At 38.6% G+C, this 15,541-nt stretch overlaps 1 protein-coding gene across 1 annotated transcript in view; it reads right to left on the bottom strand.

Annotated features, from left to right (window-relative positions):
• The window catches only part of LOC106867201 (cullin-associated NEDD8-dissociated protein 1), a 64,683-nt gene extending 54,990 nt beyond the window's left edge, over window positions 1-9,693 (bottom strand). The window contains exon 1 of the mRNA XM_089348321.1: window positions 9,411-9,693. Coding sequence (XP_089204447.1) covers window positions 9,411-9,452 — 42 coding nt within the window. The 5' untranslated portion in view covers window positions 9,453-9,693. The remainder of the gene's footprint in view (window positions 1-9,410) is intronic.
• Between the last annotated feature and the right edge of the window lie 5,848 nt (window positions 9,694-15,541).

The raw sequence follows: 15,541 nt of genomic DNA on the forward strand, positions 1-15,541 counted from the left end.
GCTTTAGAAAAGGCTACCAGCTGTCCAGTCCTCTAGCTTGCCAGCTCCTGCCAAATTGTCCAACTGAAGCCAGCACTGAAGATGGACATTAAATGATGATCAACCTGACCATCAGATGTTACTATACATTGCTGGTCAGATGGCTTTTTGCATTGTTTCAGCTTTCAAATGATGCCACCCTGCTGATTAGACGAGTAGGCCAACATTCCCCCTGATCAGAGGCATTCCACTGAACTTTGCATTGGTAATCGCTCAGTAAGGCGTATTTTGAATGAACACCTGCATTTCCACCTGTACAAATTGGTCATTGAGCAACAGTTGAAACCATGGGACTATGCAGAGAGCAATGCTGGAGAGAGTAGAGGCCAACTTCCAAGAACACCTTTAGAAATGCATCAATGAAAGTGGACACCACACAATGGATGTTGTCTTTCCACACTTGATTTTGACAAATGCTAATTCAACACAAACGCATTGATGTCAATAAAATTTGTTTGCAGCTAAAATTGTAGTTGTGATCCCCATGCCGGTGGCATGTAAAAAGCACCATCCAATCATGGTCGTTGCCAGCTTTCTCTGGCCCCTGTGCCGGTGCATGTAAAAAGCATCCACAACACTCTCAGAGTGGTTGGTGTTAGGAAGGGCATCCAGCTGTAGAAACACTGCCAGATCAGATTGGAACCTGGTGCAGCCTCCTGGCTTTCCAGACCCCAGTCGAACTGTCCAACCCATGCCAGCATAGAAAATGGACGTTAAACAATGATGATGATGTATATGTATATACTCATGCCGGTGACACAAAAAAAAGCGCCAAGTACACTCTCCTCTGGCGAAGAGAATTGGCCTACATGAGTCCTGTGCCAGTGCCACATAAAAACCATTTGTGTCAATGCCACATAAAAGCGCTCATACCTGTGCCATGTTAAAAGCATCCAGCACACACAGTAAAGTGGTTTTTCATTAGGAGGGGCATCCAGCCATAGAAATCAAGCCAAAACAGATGACTGGACGCTGGGGCAGCTTTCTAGCTTGCCAACTCCTGTCAAATCGTCCAGCCCATGCCAGCATGGAAAACAAAGGTTAAATGATGACATACACTTACACGTGTATAAATATACATACACATACAAACGTGTGTGTACATATGCACAAGTGAATTCATATTCCAGCTTGTCTTGACATGTTATATATAAAAAGCCTAACCATTCAGTCAAACAATGTAGTTTGTACGCAGTCCTCAATGAAAGAATGTTCAAGCTGCTCATTCTTTGATGGACTGGGTAATTATTGTGGAACCAGGTGAGGATTGGAGTTGAGGGTGGGGGGAGTACCCAGTCATACAAAACCGACAATATATTTCTCATCTGACCTAAACAAACATGGAAAACTCAACATAGAAATATAAACAAAATGATGGATATACTTCAGCATAATCTTCACCATATAACATCTATCTTCCACGTATATCACAGAAGACACTTGACCAAATGAGACTGAGCCCATGTGGTCTTGGGTTCAGTTCTAATGCATGGCACCTTGAGCAAGTGTTTTCTGCAAAAGCACCAGGCCAACCAAGGTCTTGTGAATGGATTTGGTTGATGGAAACCGAAAGAAGCCTGCCATCTATGTGTGCATGTGTGTTCCATATATATTTCAGAAGACACTTCCCCAAGTAGGACTAAATCGATGCGCATGTCTCTGTATGTGTGTGTGTGTGTGTGCCTTTTATTTGTTTAGACATCACGATGGTTGTAAACAATTACTGTTGTACAAGCAATATTGCGTGTTTCTATTTTTCCATGGAAAATATGCCTGGCCATGGGGAAATATTACCTTGCTTGGAAATAGGTGATGGTTAGCAACAGAAACTGCATGTAGCTGTAGAAAATCTGCCTCATCAAATTACACAGAAAAGTGATTGTTAACCGAGTTACACACACACACACACACACTTAAAAGATTTTCACATTTCCATATAAATATATTGCAGTTTGTTTGGAACAATAAAATTCCTAGATCTACAATATAATCAATGTTTCTAGACTTTCACAGCCTCATAATCAGGATACAAAATATATTTAGGTTTGTATCACCTCTTTTGTAATAGCCAAATGGTAGGGTTTACTATCAAATTTTTTTTACCATTAGGCTTCCATATCATCAATCACATGTTAATGTGTAAAATTTAGCATTCTATCATGATGTGTGTACTGCTTTGGGGATTAATCTTCTATTTTTGTGAAAAAATAAAATACGGACGTTAAACAATGATGATGATGATGATCCTTTTGGGGTTGATCTAATCGACTGCCCCCCCCCCACCTCTCCAAAAATTTCAGGCCTTGTGCCTGGAGTAGAAAAGTGGCACTTTTAGTCTGCTGGCCGTGGACAGCTGACACTTTCCATCATACCCCGCAAAATAAGCTGTGAGTTTCCATCAAATAATAATAATAATAACAGTTCCCTTATTGAGATTAGTGTAACTATGAGAGTTGCATTAATTCAGAAATCTGCTCTACTGGGAACAGCAAAGATTGTTAAAAAAAGGTCCTCGATATCTAAGGAAACTAATAGTGATCTGGTATCAAGAACATCGATTCTGAAAACCATTTGTGCACACCATAAATAATAATAATAATGATGATTGACTATAAGTAAGGCATTTGACAGTGTCCCACATAGCTGGATCTTAAAAGCACTAAAAATATACAAGATCTCTCCTTTCTCAAAAGGTTTTCTACAACACAGTATGGGACTGTGGAACACAAAATTAATCTCAGCCACTAGAAAGGCTCATACGTGCCAGAGAACATCAAAATAGATCATGGAACATTCCAGGGCAATTCACTCTTCCCTCATTCCCTTGTCCCATAAGCTGAATAGAACAAATCACGGTTACAAAATGTTTAACAAGACCATCTCACATTTGCTTTACATGGATGATCTGAAATTATATGCAAAAGATGGCAAGGATCTAAAAGGGCTACTAGTAGCTATGAAAATATTCAGTGATGACATAAATATGGAATTTGGCCTTGACAAGTGTGCAAAAGCTTCCTTTAGACGTGGTAAACTGACAACTAATACCACAACCTAACTTGATCATGATATATCAAGGACTTGGATCAAGAAGACTTCTATAAGTATGTTGGGGTGTATGAAGGGAAAAGGATTGAACAGAGATCAATGAAGATCAGGAAAAAGTATTATAGACATGTCAGAATGGTCCTGAATATTGAGCTGAGCCCCCAGAATAGAACTGTAGCTATAAACTCCCTGGCGGTACCAGGTGTCCAGTATAGCCTTAATGTCATCAATTGGAATCTGAGTGAACTCCAGCGTATGGACCAAGAAACTGCTGACACTAAACAGGATGCACCACCCGAAATCAAACATCCATAGGATTTATCTTCCATGAAAGGAAGGCGGCAGAGGCCTAATCCAACTTGAAATGACCTATAAATCAACCATGAAAAGACTCCAAGTGTACATCCAAAGTAACACTGACTGGATAACACAGCTGGTAAGGCAACACAAACAGAGTAAGAAACTGCACTCAATCTCAAAGGAGGTGTATAAATACAGAGGAGAGCTTAACCTCCCTGATTATGATAATAAGGAGGACACACCAGCCACTAAGGCAGCAAAAAAAGTGTAAAAGAGAAGCCAAACAAGAAAGCTTGAAGGAAATATCAAGACTGTGGCAAGAAAAATCATTGCATGGACAATACCCCAAACGAGCTGGGAAAGCTGATGTAGATGTAAGAAGACCCCCATCAGTGGGTGCAGAGCGTTGGTTTGAAAGCCGAAGCAAAAGGATTTATCCTAGCAGCACAAGATCAGAGTCTCCTCATCCAGAACTATCAAGCTAACATCACACACAATGTGGCAGACACAAGGTGTAGACACTGCAATGATGAACTTGAGAGTATTGATCACATTGTTGCTGGCTGCTCAGCTCTTGCCTCTACAGAATATGAGGTATGATCGAGTTGGCCAATACTTGCACTGGAGCATATGTTGTCACTATGATATCCCTCACCTTAAGAAATGATATGAACACCACCCAGAGCCAGTCACTGGGGGAAAGAATGCTACCATCGTATGGGTTTATGGGATACATGCAGGCAGGCAAATAAATGCTAATAGACCAGACATTGTTGTCAAAGACCTAAGACCAAAAAAGATGCCTGCTAATTGAAATGACAGTGCCAACTGATAGACACAGCAAAGGAATTTTAAAAAACTGTTGAAATATAAACACCTTGAGATTGAGATATCTTGGACGTTACAATTAAAAACCAAAACTACCTCTGCTGTTGTAGGTGCCTTGAGAATGATCAACAAAAGTAGTGACAAATGTTTTGACAAGATCCCTAAGAAACAATCTATGAAACTCAAAAAATTGTGTTGACATCAACTGCCCAAATTCTCAGTAAGTTTCCATTTAATATATACATGCCTTAGGTCTCGAGTTGAGATCCAGCTGAAGGATAAAATAAAATGCAAATCAACCAGAAAATAATAATAATAATAATGCCCCAACGCAATACTAGGCAATGGCTCTCATGGCTTCTGATCTTAACTGATTGGAATTGTTAACATGTACATTGTTTTGTCTTGGTGTAAAAGATGGGCCACAGCAAATATTCTGCTCAAAACCACAGATTTGCATGTCAGTTGTTTGACAAAGTAAAATTGTTGAGAAGTTCAAGACTCAAAGCAGAGACTGGAAGGTTTTTAATTGCAGCACAAGATTACAGTCTCCCCATCAGAAACACATAACGAAGGAAAATACAATAAAAAACTGCAGAATATGTGGTGATGGGGAAGAAACAATAAATCCTATTGTCTCTGGCTGCCCAGTCCTGGATGAGAAGGAATATATCCACAGACATGACAGCATTGGGACTTATAAACACTGGAAGCTATACCAGCACTATGGAATAACAACAGTAAAAAGATAGTATAGGCATATCTCAGAATAGGTTTCAGAAAATGACAAAGCAACCATACTCTGGGATAATGCTAGTACACTCAGAGAAATGAAGGCTAATAGACCAGATATAGTTGTTGAAGATTATCAAGAAAAAAAAAAAAAAAAATTAATTGATGAATCAATTTCAACGGATGACAATGCATCTCTAAAAGAAACGGAGAAACTCTTGAAAAACAAAGATCTGGAAATAGAGATATCATGAATGTGGAGCCTAAAAAACAGATACAATCTCCATAACACTGTGTAACAACATTTTTTTTTTCCTTTTCATTTTTGGGTCAGTAAGTGTTATTTCCTATTTGCTTCTTATCTAGGAATCAAAGGAAATGACAACTACTCCCTTCAAACTTTGCTTTTGTGACCTGGACATCAATGTTTTGAGACTAGTCTCTTTTCCATTACATTTCAAACAGAGTCAGTGCTGAGTTGCTGAAGCAGAAGTATTGTTATACTTCTGCTCAATACCACAGATTTGCTTGACCTTAACCACTTAAGCACGTCCCTTAGTGGATGACAATATGTGCATCTCTGGTCATGAGCAAGAGTAGTGGGGGGAGCATCATAACAATGTGTTGAAAGAGATTCTTTGGGGTTTGAATAAATATGACAAATGTAAAGTTTGAAGGAAATATTAGCTATTTTATGTACTTTCTAGGGGTCAGCAAATAGGAAATAACAGTCGCTGCCCAAGGACAAAAATCGTGTAATAGGTATGACTAAAAAAATAAACACATAATCAGAACACCAAGACTTATGAATATATGTAACCTACAGAAAATAGCACTGTTAGGCACACAACACCAAAACAAATTACAGCAGATAGCCAAGGCAAATAGCGCTATGCTCGGTAGTGCAGTGAAAGCAAGTGATAAAAATAAGACTGCTGAATAAAAATAATAACGACAACAACACGGCACTCAACTACCAACATGGCTGAAAAAGATCGGAGCAAGTGTGAAGGTAGAACACCTACAAAAAAACTGCAAGAATTCTTGAGGCATGACCAGTAAACAATGTCACCTTAGTCTGCTGGCTGTGGACAGCTGACACTTATCATCATACCCAGCAAAATAAGTTGTGAGTTTTTAACATAATAATAATAATAATGCCTGAATGGCTCACGAAAGGGAAAACTATCCTAATTCCCAAATCCACTGAAATGGCAAAAACCACAAAACTACAGACCTATAACCTGTCTCCCTACAATCTACAAAGCCTTTACTGCAATAATATCGCAGAGATTGAGCAAGCACCTTGAAGAAAACAACCTGTTTCCAGAAGAGCAGAAGGGATGCTGCAAGGGCTCATACGGCTGTAAAGATCAATTAATGATCAATAAAGCCATAACTGAAGACAGCCGCAGAAAGAACAAAGGCCTCAGCATGGCCTGGATCGACTACCGAAAGGCTTTTGATAGTGTTCCCCATATGTGGATCCTCGAAACACTAGCCATAAACAAGGTAGCACCAATAATTAAAATACATAAGACACTCTATGAATAAACATGAGGAAAACAAAAAACTGTTTTCAGTATTTAAGGAAGCTGACAAATACAAACAAGAAATCATACTACCTAACAAATATGAAGAAGAAACAGTAAAAGCTATAAAACAAATGAAATCTAAACTAAAACTAGAACAGCAACGGACCATGATAAAACGATGGCAAGAAAATCCCCTTCATGGCAAATACTGGGCTATACTAAATGCAAAAGAAATAGACAGAGAAAAATCCCAGCAATGATTGAGAAGCTCAGGACTCAAAGCAGAGACTGAAGGATTTTTAATTGCCGCACAAGACCAAAGCCTCCCCACCAGAAATTACCAAAAACATATAATGAAAAGAAACATAACAAGTAACTGCAGAATATGTGGAGATGGACAAGAAACAATAAATCATATTATCTCTGGCTGCTCAGTCCTGGCTAAGAAGGAATATATTCACAGACACGACAGAGCTGGGACCTATATACACTGGAAGCTATGCCAACACTATGGAATAACAACAGAAAAAAGATGGTATAGGCACACGCCAGAAAAGGTCACAGAATACGAGAAAGCAACCATACTCTGAGATATGCCAATACACACAGATAGAAAAATTAAGGCCAATAGGCCAGATATAGTTGTCAGAGATCATGAAGAAAAAAAATGCTTTCTAATTGATGTATCAATACCAGCAGATGACAACGTTTCTCTAAAAGAAATGGAGAAACTTTCAAAATACAAAGACCTGGAAATAGAGATAACTTGAATGTGGAATCTAAAAATAGAAACAATTCCTATCATAGTAAGTGCCTTAAGTATAATAAAAAAATATTCAGACAAATACATAACAAAAAGACCAAGACTTACAAATATATATAACATACAGAAAATTGCACTACTGGGCACTGCACACATTCTACGCAAAACACTTTCCTATTTTATCGACCCCGAAAGGATGAAAGGCAAAGTCGGCCTCGGCGAAATTTGGACTGAAAACGAAGTCCAAGTAAATACCACAAGGGATTTTGTCGATCAAATGACATTGGCACAAGGCCACAGCGGGGTGCCGTCGACTGATTTCCTCCTGCCGTTTATTTGAATGATATGGGGAGAGATAAGAAGCCAAATTGGCCTTGGTATGATTTGAACCCAAAACGTAAAGGGACGTAACTAAATACTACAAGACGAACGATTCTCCCATTCACCGCCTTACAATAATAATAATTCACTATTCCTACAAAGCTATCAGAATTCTTTGAATATATATAGTACCCTTGAGATAGTTCGGTTATTCGTAGGAGGTGCATAATCGAAAAATGATACAGTTGGTGTTAAAGTGATTGCTAGTTCAAACTGAGGTAATGACATTCTTCTAAAGAACTAAGAATCAAATTCGACATTCAGCCATTAGGTTCAATTAGATGAAATAAATCATATACCACGACAGTTTCTGTTGATTCTCTTTCTAGAAACAAAGCAGAAATAAGTAGCTATGGAAAACCGCATAATTATCTCATTGTAATGTTAACTGGCTGTCGTGTAGCCCCGTGTCAGAACTGGTCGAGCAAACCTTTGATCAAAACCACTTCAGCTATGACCATCCTGACTTATTTGTATATGAGGTATTACACAGTCGAATTTATCCTTTACTTTTAGACATGTTTGATTTGAGGGATATTTAGCTGCAATCTCTAACTAGGTGAGAGACCACGTAGTGGCTTTCTCGATAGCTCAATGTTAATAAGTAATGTGTGTGTGAGAAAGAAAGAGGGTGAAACCATGTGCTGTGATCGTCCAGAACGCTTCATACGACGACTTTGGGAATATTTTAAATTGTTGCAATAATTATATATATATAAATACACAAACACATAATGTATGTGTATGATAAGTGTATGTGTGTATGAATGTATGGTATGTATGTGTGTGCGTTGGTTAGGGAACCTGTCAAAATCACGATTAGTTTATTTATAATTTTACTTATTTTGCAGAAGAAAAAACCAAAACGATATTCTAATACCACTGCAAAATTAAATAACAATCGTGAAACAACTACTATAATCATTATTATAATAATAATGTTGATGATGATGATGATTTGCAAGACAGTCGCGGACGACATAGCTTATAAGATTCTATAAATTTCTGTAGAAAAAAAATAGTAATTACAGGAGGGGGGGGGGGGGTTGACAAATATCTTGTGATCGACACATTATTGAAAAAAAAATAGAAATTTAAACAATTCATTTTGGAAATTTGATATTCATAGATAAATAAAATATTTTATAACAGGCAGGACAAAGTTTGTTGTAAAATTTATACGAAAATAACAGATTCTTCATAATTAAGAGAAAATGTTGACAAAAGTTAATTTAGATTAGAATTATTTCTAAAACAACAACGTTTCACTGTTCTTAATTTTCTTATTGTCTTTTTAAAATTTATATCGAAGTAAAGGTGAAATAAATTGCTTCTTTCGTTAGTTTTGATGTTTTTTTACCTTTAAATTTCGATTAATTCACCCACATAGTAGTTTTATATTTATATTTCTACAACGATATTTCGATCGGTTGACTTCACATGAAGATTTGCCATCGATATTCGCTGTTTGCCGATTTGATTAACAAACAGTAACACAATAAATGGTCATAATAAAAACCGTGTGCATTGTATTTTAAGGTTTTTAACTCAGCAACAGGAATCTTAAATGAGAAAAAACCTAATTGACAAAATCAAAAGTGATTGTGGAAAGAGAAAACACAATGGACGTAAAAGAGTGGAGACACGATAGGAGATATAAAGGCTGAAAGTAAGTGAAATGAACACAAGTATCTGGATATATAGATTAGATATTAGTGTGAGTGTCAAGTAATAGTAATATAATATATTCTTATTAATATGATGGAGAACGCCGGGTGGCTCACCTTCTCCAGCAGATTGGCGATGTGATACGATACGCCGGTCATTTTCACTGATTTGGAGGGAGGTAGGTGCTTTGTTTAGACGTTTCTTGTTCTTTTTTCGATTTCTTTTGGCAAACAAGCTTTCAATTAGTCACAAGAGTGTTTTTTGTTGTTGCTGTTGATATTGTTTTTAAGGAAGCATCAAAAGATGTTAGATGGAACAAAGCATTAAAAGAATTTCGCTCAGAATCCCGCTTGCAACTGGGATGCAGGTATGCTGTTGAGCGCATGCGTATTCGCCGACTTCCGCTTGTTTGTGTACGCCCTCTTAAAGGTTTTCCCCAACCAACTCTTGTCATTCACAACAATCTTAACTCTCTCATTGCCAAACACTTCTGCTACAACAACTCAAAACTCTTTTTTGCCACTAACCTTGGTTAAATTTTATTTAGCAATATTTGGGATTTCTTTGTTAAAAATCTTTATTTTGCAATATTTGGGATTTCTTTGTTAAAAATCAAAACTTCAAATATCTGCAATAAAAAAGTTGTAAATATTTAGGAAAACATTTAATATTTTAAAATAAAATTTATGACTTTATGCCATAGTTTCAATCAATTAAATATTACTTTCAGAATCAAAGTCTTAAACCAAAATATGACTTTCTATAATCAACTAACAGTATATTATATAGTTTTAGGTTAAAAGGTTAAAAAAACAACCAGTTTCTCAATTCAATAATGAAAAAGGCCAAAACATTCAGCTACAAAACTAAGGAGGAACTAAAACGATTACGTGAATTGTAAAACGTGTGTAAACATAAAATAACTTGAAAACATACATTTTTGAATTTAAGAATGTGATTTAACATAGCTGGAAATATGTCATTGCTTAATTATCTTTCAATGACTGGATAGAATATATATACATATCATCATCATCATTTAACGTCCGTTGTCCATGCTGGAATGGGTTGGACGACTTGACACCATCTGCTTCCATTGAGTTATGGCTCAGTTTGTTCTTGCAGCTTCCAGTTAATCTTTGAATGGCATCCATTCATCTTTTAATCGCAATATATAGCTTGCTAATGCCGTAATGCTGCACGTCTCTTGGGTCCTAAAAGAGTATCTGAGGTTACTTCTACTAAATATTAATAAAAATATACATATATTCATATTTTGAGTTCTAGTTTTCCTGTTTGTATCAACATACCTATATATATATATATATATATATGGAGAGAGAGAGAAAGGGGAAGCGCAATTCCCCAACACACGGTGCGATGGGTAAATTGTCGTCATTTTATATTTTTAATTTTGCGCATGCGCATTGTTTGTTTTTGGTTTTGTCGTCTACTCAATATTGTAGGGTCAGTTGGGCACCGTCTGTGAGAAAAACAGCACCATGATGTGATTCACTCTGACAGAAATTTGGAAACAATATGCTGTACTGCTTGGCATTCGCGCCGGAAGCTCCAATACAAACATTTCAGAGTGTTTGGGTGTCAGTCTGACGACATGTACCGAGAGTTATAAAAATCAAACATCCAGTCAACTCATGGCGTTTGGAGTGATCACTAGTGATGGCGACGTTATGCCTCCATTCATCTTCCCACATGGCCTGAGACTCAACACAGAGGCCTACATCATGTGCTTGGAGGAGGTAGTGCTGCCCAAGTTAAGTGGGTGACTGCTACAAGACCCTATGTCTGGTAACAGAACTCTGCACCTGGCACACAAGCAAGAGAACCTAGTCGTGGCTGTTAGACAATTTCTGTGACCCCATCACTCCTAACATCTGGCTACCTAACTCCCCCAGGCTGCAATCCTCTTGATTATTATGTGTTGGGCACAGTTGAGCGAGAGGTGATGAGACGTGGGTCGAGACGTGGGTTTATGGTCTCTGCTTGGTGCATTCAGTCATCTTGCATGAAAACAAAAACCTGGTGAGTGTACACTACACACCTGTACTCCAGGTATAACAGTTGGAAAATGGTGTAGCCTACTGGTGCAAAACTTTTTATGCATGTGTCAGAAGGATACTGTCATCTCCCACCTGAGGGATTTTGCCCATGTGGCATTAATTTTGGTGACAAAAATTGAAGTCAGATACTTTTTGAATGTGTCTCATATTTAGCACCATAACATATAACCCACACAAATATATGTGTGTGTGTGGAGGGAACCTGTGGTAGAGGTAGATCCAGGAGGACATGGGATGAGGTGGTGAAGCATGATCTCTGAACTTTGATCCTCACAGAAGCAATGACTAGTAACCGAGACCTTTGGCGATATGCTGTACTTGAGAAGACCTGTCAAGACAAGTGAAATCACAGTTGTGGCTGATGCTGGTGTGATGTAACTGGCACCCATGCAGGTGGCACATAAAAAGTATCTTTCGAGCATTGGGCCTCATGAAGGCAAAGTGATTGAGCTCCTTCGAGTGTTGGGCCTCACAGAGGCAATGACTGAGACCTTTGGCATTATGTTCTGCTTGAGAAGACCCATCAAACCAAGTAAAATCGCAGGCGTGACAGATACTAGTGTCACACAAATGGCACTCGTGCAGGTGGCACGTAAAAGTACCTTTCAAGTGTTGGACCTCAGAGACAAGGACCAAAACCATTTGGCATTATGCCATGCTTGAGAAGAAAACCCATCAGACCAAGTAAAACCACAGTCATGGCAGATACCAGTGTCACACAAATTGGCACCTGTGCCAGTGGATAGTAAAAGCACGCATTACAGTCTCAGAGTGGCTGGCATTAGGACAAGCATCCAGCCATAGAAACCATACCAAAACAGACTGGGGTCTGATGCAACCTTCTAGCTTGCCAACCCTGGTCAGATGGTACAACTCATGCTAGCGTGGACAACAGACGTTAAATAATGATGATGATGATAATATATATGTGTGTGTGTTTGTGTGAAGTCTAGAGAGAAATGAAGGTAGTATTCTCCTTTGATGTGCAACATCGGTGTGCATGTACGACAAAGTGCAAATGCATTAAGAGAAAAGATGGGCATAAGAGGAATCAAATGTAGCATGCAAGAGAGAAGACTGTTGGTTTGGACATGTGATGCATATGAATGAAGACAGCTGCATAAAGAAGTGCTGATCATTGAAAGTGGATGGTACCTGTGGTAGAGGGAGACCCAGGAAGATGTGGGTTGAGGTGGTAAGGGCTAATCTCAGGATGCTGGGCCTCACGGAGGAAATGACAATAAACTGAAATGTCTTGTGATATGAAGTTCTTGAGAAGACCCACCCATGTCAGAGAAACTGAGTTCTAAAAGCGCTGTGTGTCCCACCCACACTTAACAAGAAAGCTTCTCACACACTCTACCACAACAAACCAAACTACATTTCTACATCTCTTCTCTTCCTCACATTTCTACTCCATGCACCATGCTTACTTCCCACTCCCCAATCCTGTCCTCTTTGCCCTGTGTCACTGTATCATTGCTCTCTGCTATCCCCCAGCCTGTGTGTCCCACCCACATGCCCTGTCTCACTGTATCATTGCTCTCTGCTAGCTCCCAACCTGTGTGTTCCACCCACATGTAACAAGAACACTTTTCACTCACCCAACAATCCAATCTACATCTCTACATTTCTTCCCTTTTTCTTATTTCCTCCTTCATACACTATGCCTTGCTCTCACTCCCCAATCCTGTCCTCACGGCCCTGTCCCTCCATATCATTGCTATTTAGTAGCCCCCCCCCAACTCTATATATACCCAGGATTTTACCACTTACTCCCCTCCCTTCCACACTCTTTAATTACACTTCCTTTGCAATATCCTGCCACTTATATTAAGGTGTTTGAACCTCAAGAATATGCCCTGGCACTTGCCACCATTTTATCTCTCTTCCTTTACACAACCATCCCATTTATATTCTGATCCTCGTCCCTTGTGAGTATGCCCAGGACTTTGCCACCATCTCTCTCTCTCTTTCTCTCTCTCTCTCTCTCTCTCTCTCTCTCTGTGGTCGGGTAACTTTGTACATCCTCTACAGCAAGATACTTGTTTCTGTCTCTCCGTCTCATCATCTGACACAAGATCACCTCCTCCAATGCCCCCGCTTCTCTCAAAAAGTTTTTGTCTTGCAGGTGCCACTTAAAAGCACCTAGTCCACAGTGTAATGTGGTTGGTGTTCAGAAGTGCATCCAGCTGTAAAAACCTTGCCAAAACTGACCTTGCCTGTGCTCGTGCCACGTATAAAGCTCTGTTGAGTGGTTGGCGATAGGAAGGGCATCCAGCCGTAAAAATCCTGCCAAAGCAGTCACAGAAGTCTGGTGCAGGATTCTGCTTGGCTGGCTCTTATCAAACCATCCCAACCATGCCAACATGGAAGAAGGATGTTAAATGATGATGATGATGATGATGATGATGATATATATATATATATATATATATATATATATTTGAAAGTCCTTATGAAAAATTACTCAATACAGTTTTTAAGTATCCTTTTATTCTTTTATTTGTTTCAGTTTTAGAAAGGTGGACCATTTTCTCTTGATGCCTCTGAAGTTACTGAAGAAAATATTCCTCATTTACCACTTGTTGGTAAAAGTTTATGAAAATCTACAAATTACATCTGCAGTTGCCTCTTTGCAGACTGCAACAACTTTTCTTTCAGGAAGCAAGACAATCTTAGAGTGAATCTTCCGTTCAACCTGGCCAAAATCGTAAATGCTAAAAGCAGTATTAGCAAAGGAACCAGGATGACGGAGGTTCTAAGGGATAGAAAGATTGTTTTGGAGGAATGTACAATGTCTCACAAAGCAGCATTGGAATATTTACACAAGACCCAGAAAGATATCCATGGTAACAAAAATATTAAGGAGAACCCCTCAATCAAAGTGGAACATAACTGCAAAGGTAACACAGATCCCCTGCATCCTGTGTCCCTATCATGTGTCCCTATCATGTATCCCTATATCATTGTTATTGCCTTCATTTATTTCCTTCGCTATCTTGCATCATCTAGTAATCAATTATTAACCATTTAGTTACAGGCATTATTAACTATTTAGTTACAGCCATTTTAATAATGTTCCTTAAACATCCTCCCAGCCTCTAACTCGCTCATCCCCCACTCACCACCTTACCGCATCTGGTTTGCTTTATATCAATATATATATAAATTCTCACCTCACCTCACACCCTTCTATAGCCTACATTTATAGATTTATGGAGCACTTTCTACTTTTGATTGTAATCTGGGAGTTATTTCCCTTGCTCCGACTCCATTATTGGTTTTGTTGATTCAAGACGTTTAGCTCTAAAATTATGTAAAGCATTGTTTAGCCCAGTGGTACTCAACCATTTCTTTTTTTTACCTATGGACCCATTTGATTCTTATTTTACTTGAAGTGGGGTATCCCATAGCCATTCGATGTTTAAAAAACCCTATAATATTCTTGTAATTAAATATCATTAAGAATTGCATTAAAAATTGTTTAAATATTTTGTGTATTGTAGAAGTAGTTTATTGCACATAAATTTTAGCAACAAAATGTGAACCCCTAAGAGGTATATGGACCCCAGTTGAAAACCACTGGTTTAGCCAATGGAATGCTTGATTATAATGTGTGTGTATGTACATACATACATACATACATACATGAATGTATATATATACACTATTCAGATACTATTCTGCTGTAGGCCCTGATAGATTCCCTGTTAGTCTCCTGAAAGAATGTAAACACCAATTTGCAGTCCCTCTAACCAACCTTTGGAGAAATTCTTAATACTCAGGTTATATACCGAAACAGCTCTTATCCCAGTCTGTCATCACTTGCCGTCAACTATCGTCCAATCACCTCAGGCAACTTATCCTTTCCATTGGTGACGGCATGACATGTCCTGTCTGATAGAGTTTCCTAGGTGACTGGTACTCCTCAATGGTTCTTTGTCTCCAGAGAGAACAGCAGTCAGAAGCTTTTCCAGCAAACGAGGGATGACAGAACGAGTAAGATTAAGGTCGTCGACAGTTGTCAGTGATGTCATCTCCTCAACAACTGAAAATCTGTTGATTAGCTCGTTTGTCAATAGATTGGCAGCCTGGTCAACCTTTTCTTTTTGTCCAAGTCTGTAGTTTGATCATTTTGCTTCTTGCATGTCCATTTTCAGATT

The sequence above is a fragment of the Octopus bimaculoides genome, chromosome 3 (assembly GCF_046866305.1).
Source record: "Octopus bimaculoides isolate indiv1 chromosome 3, ASM4686630v1, whole genome shotgun sequence".
Classification (NCBI taxonomy): Eukaryota; Metazoa; Mollusca; class Cephalopoda; order Octopoda; family Octopodidae; genus Octopus; species Octopus bimaculoides.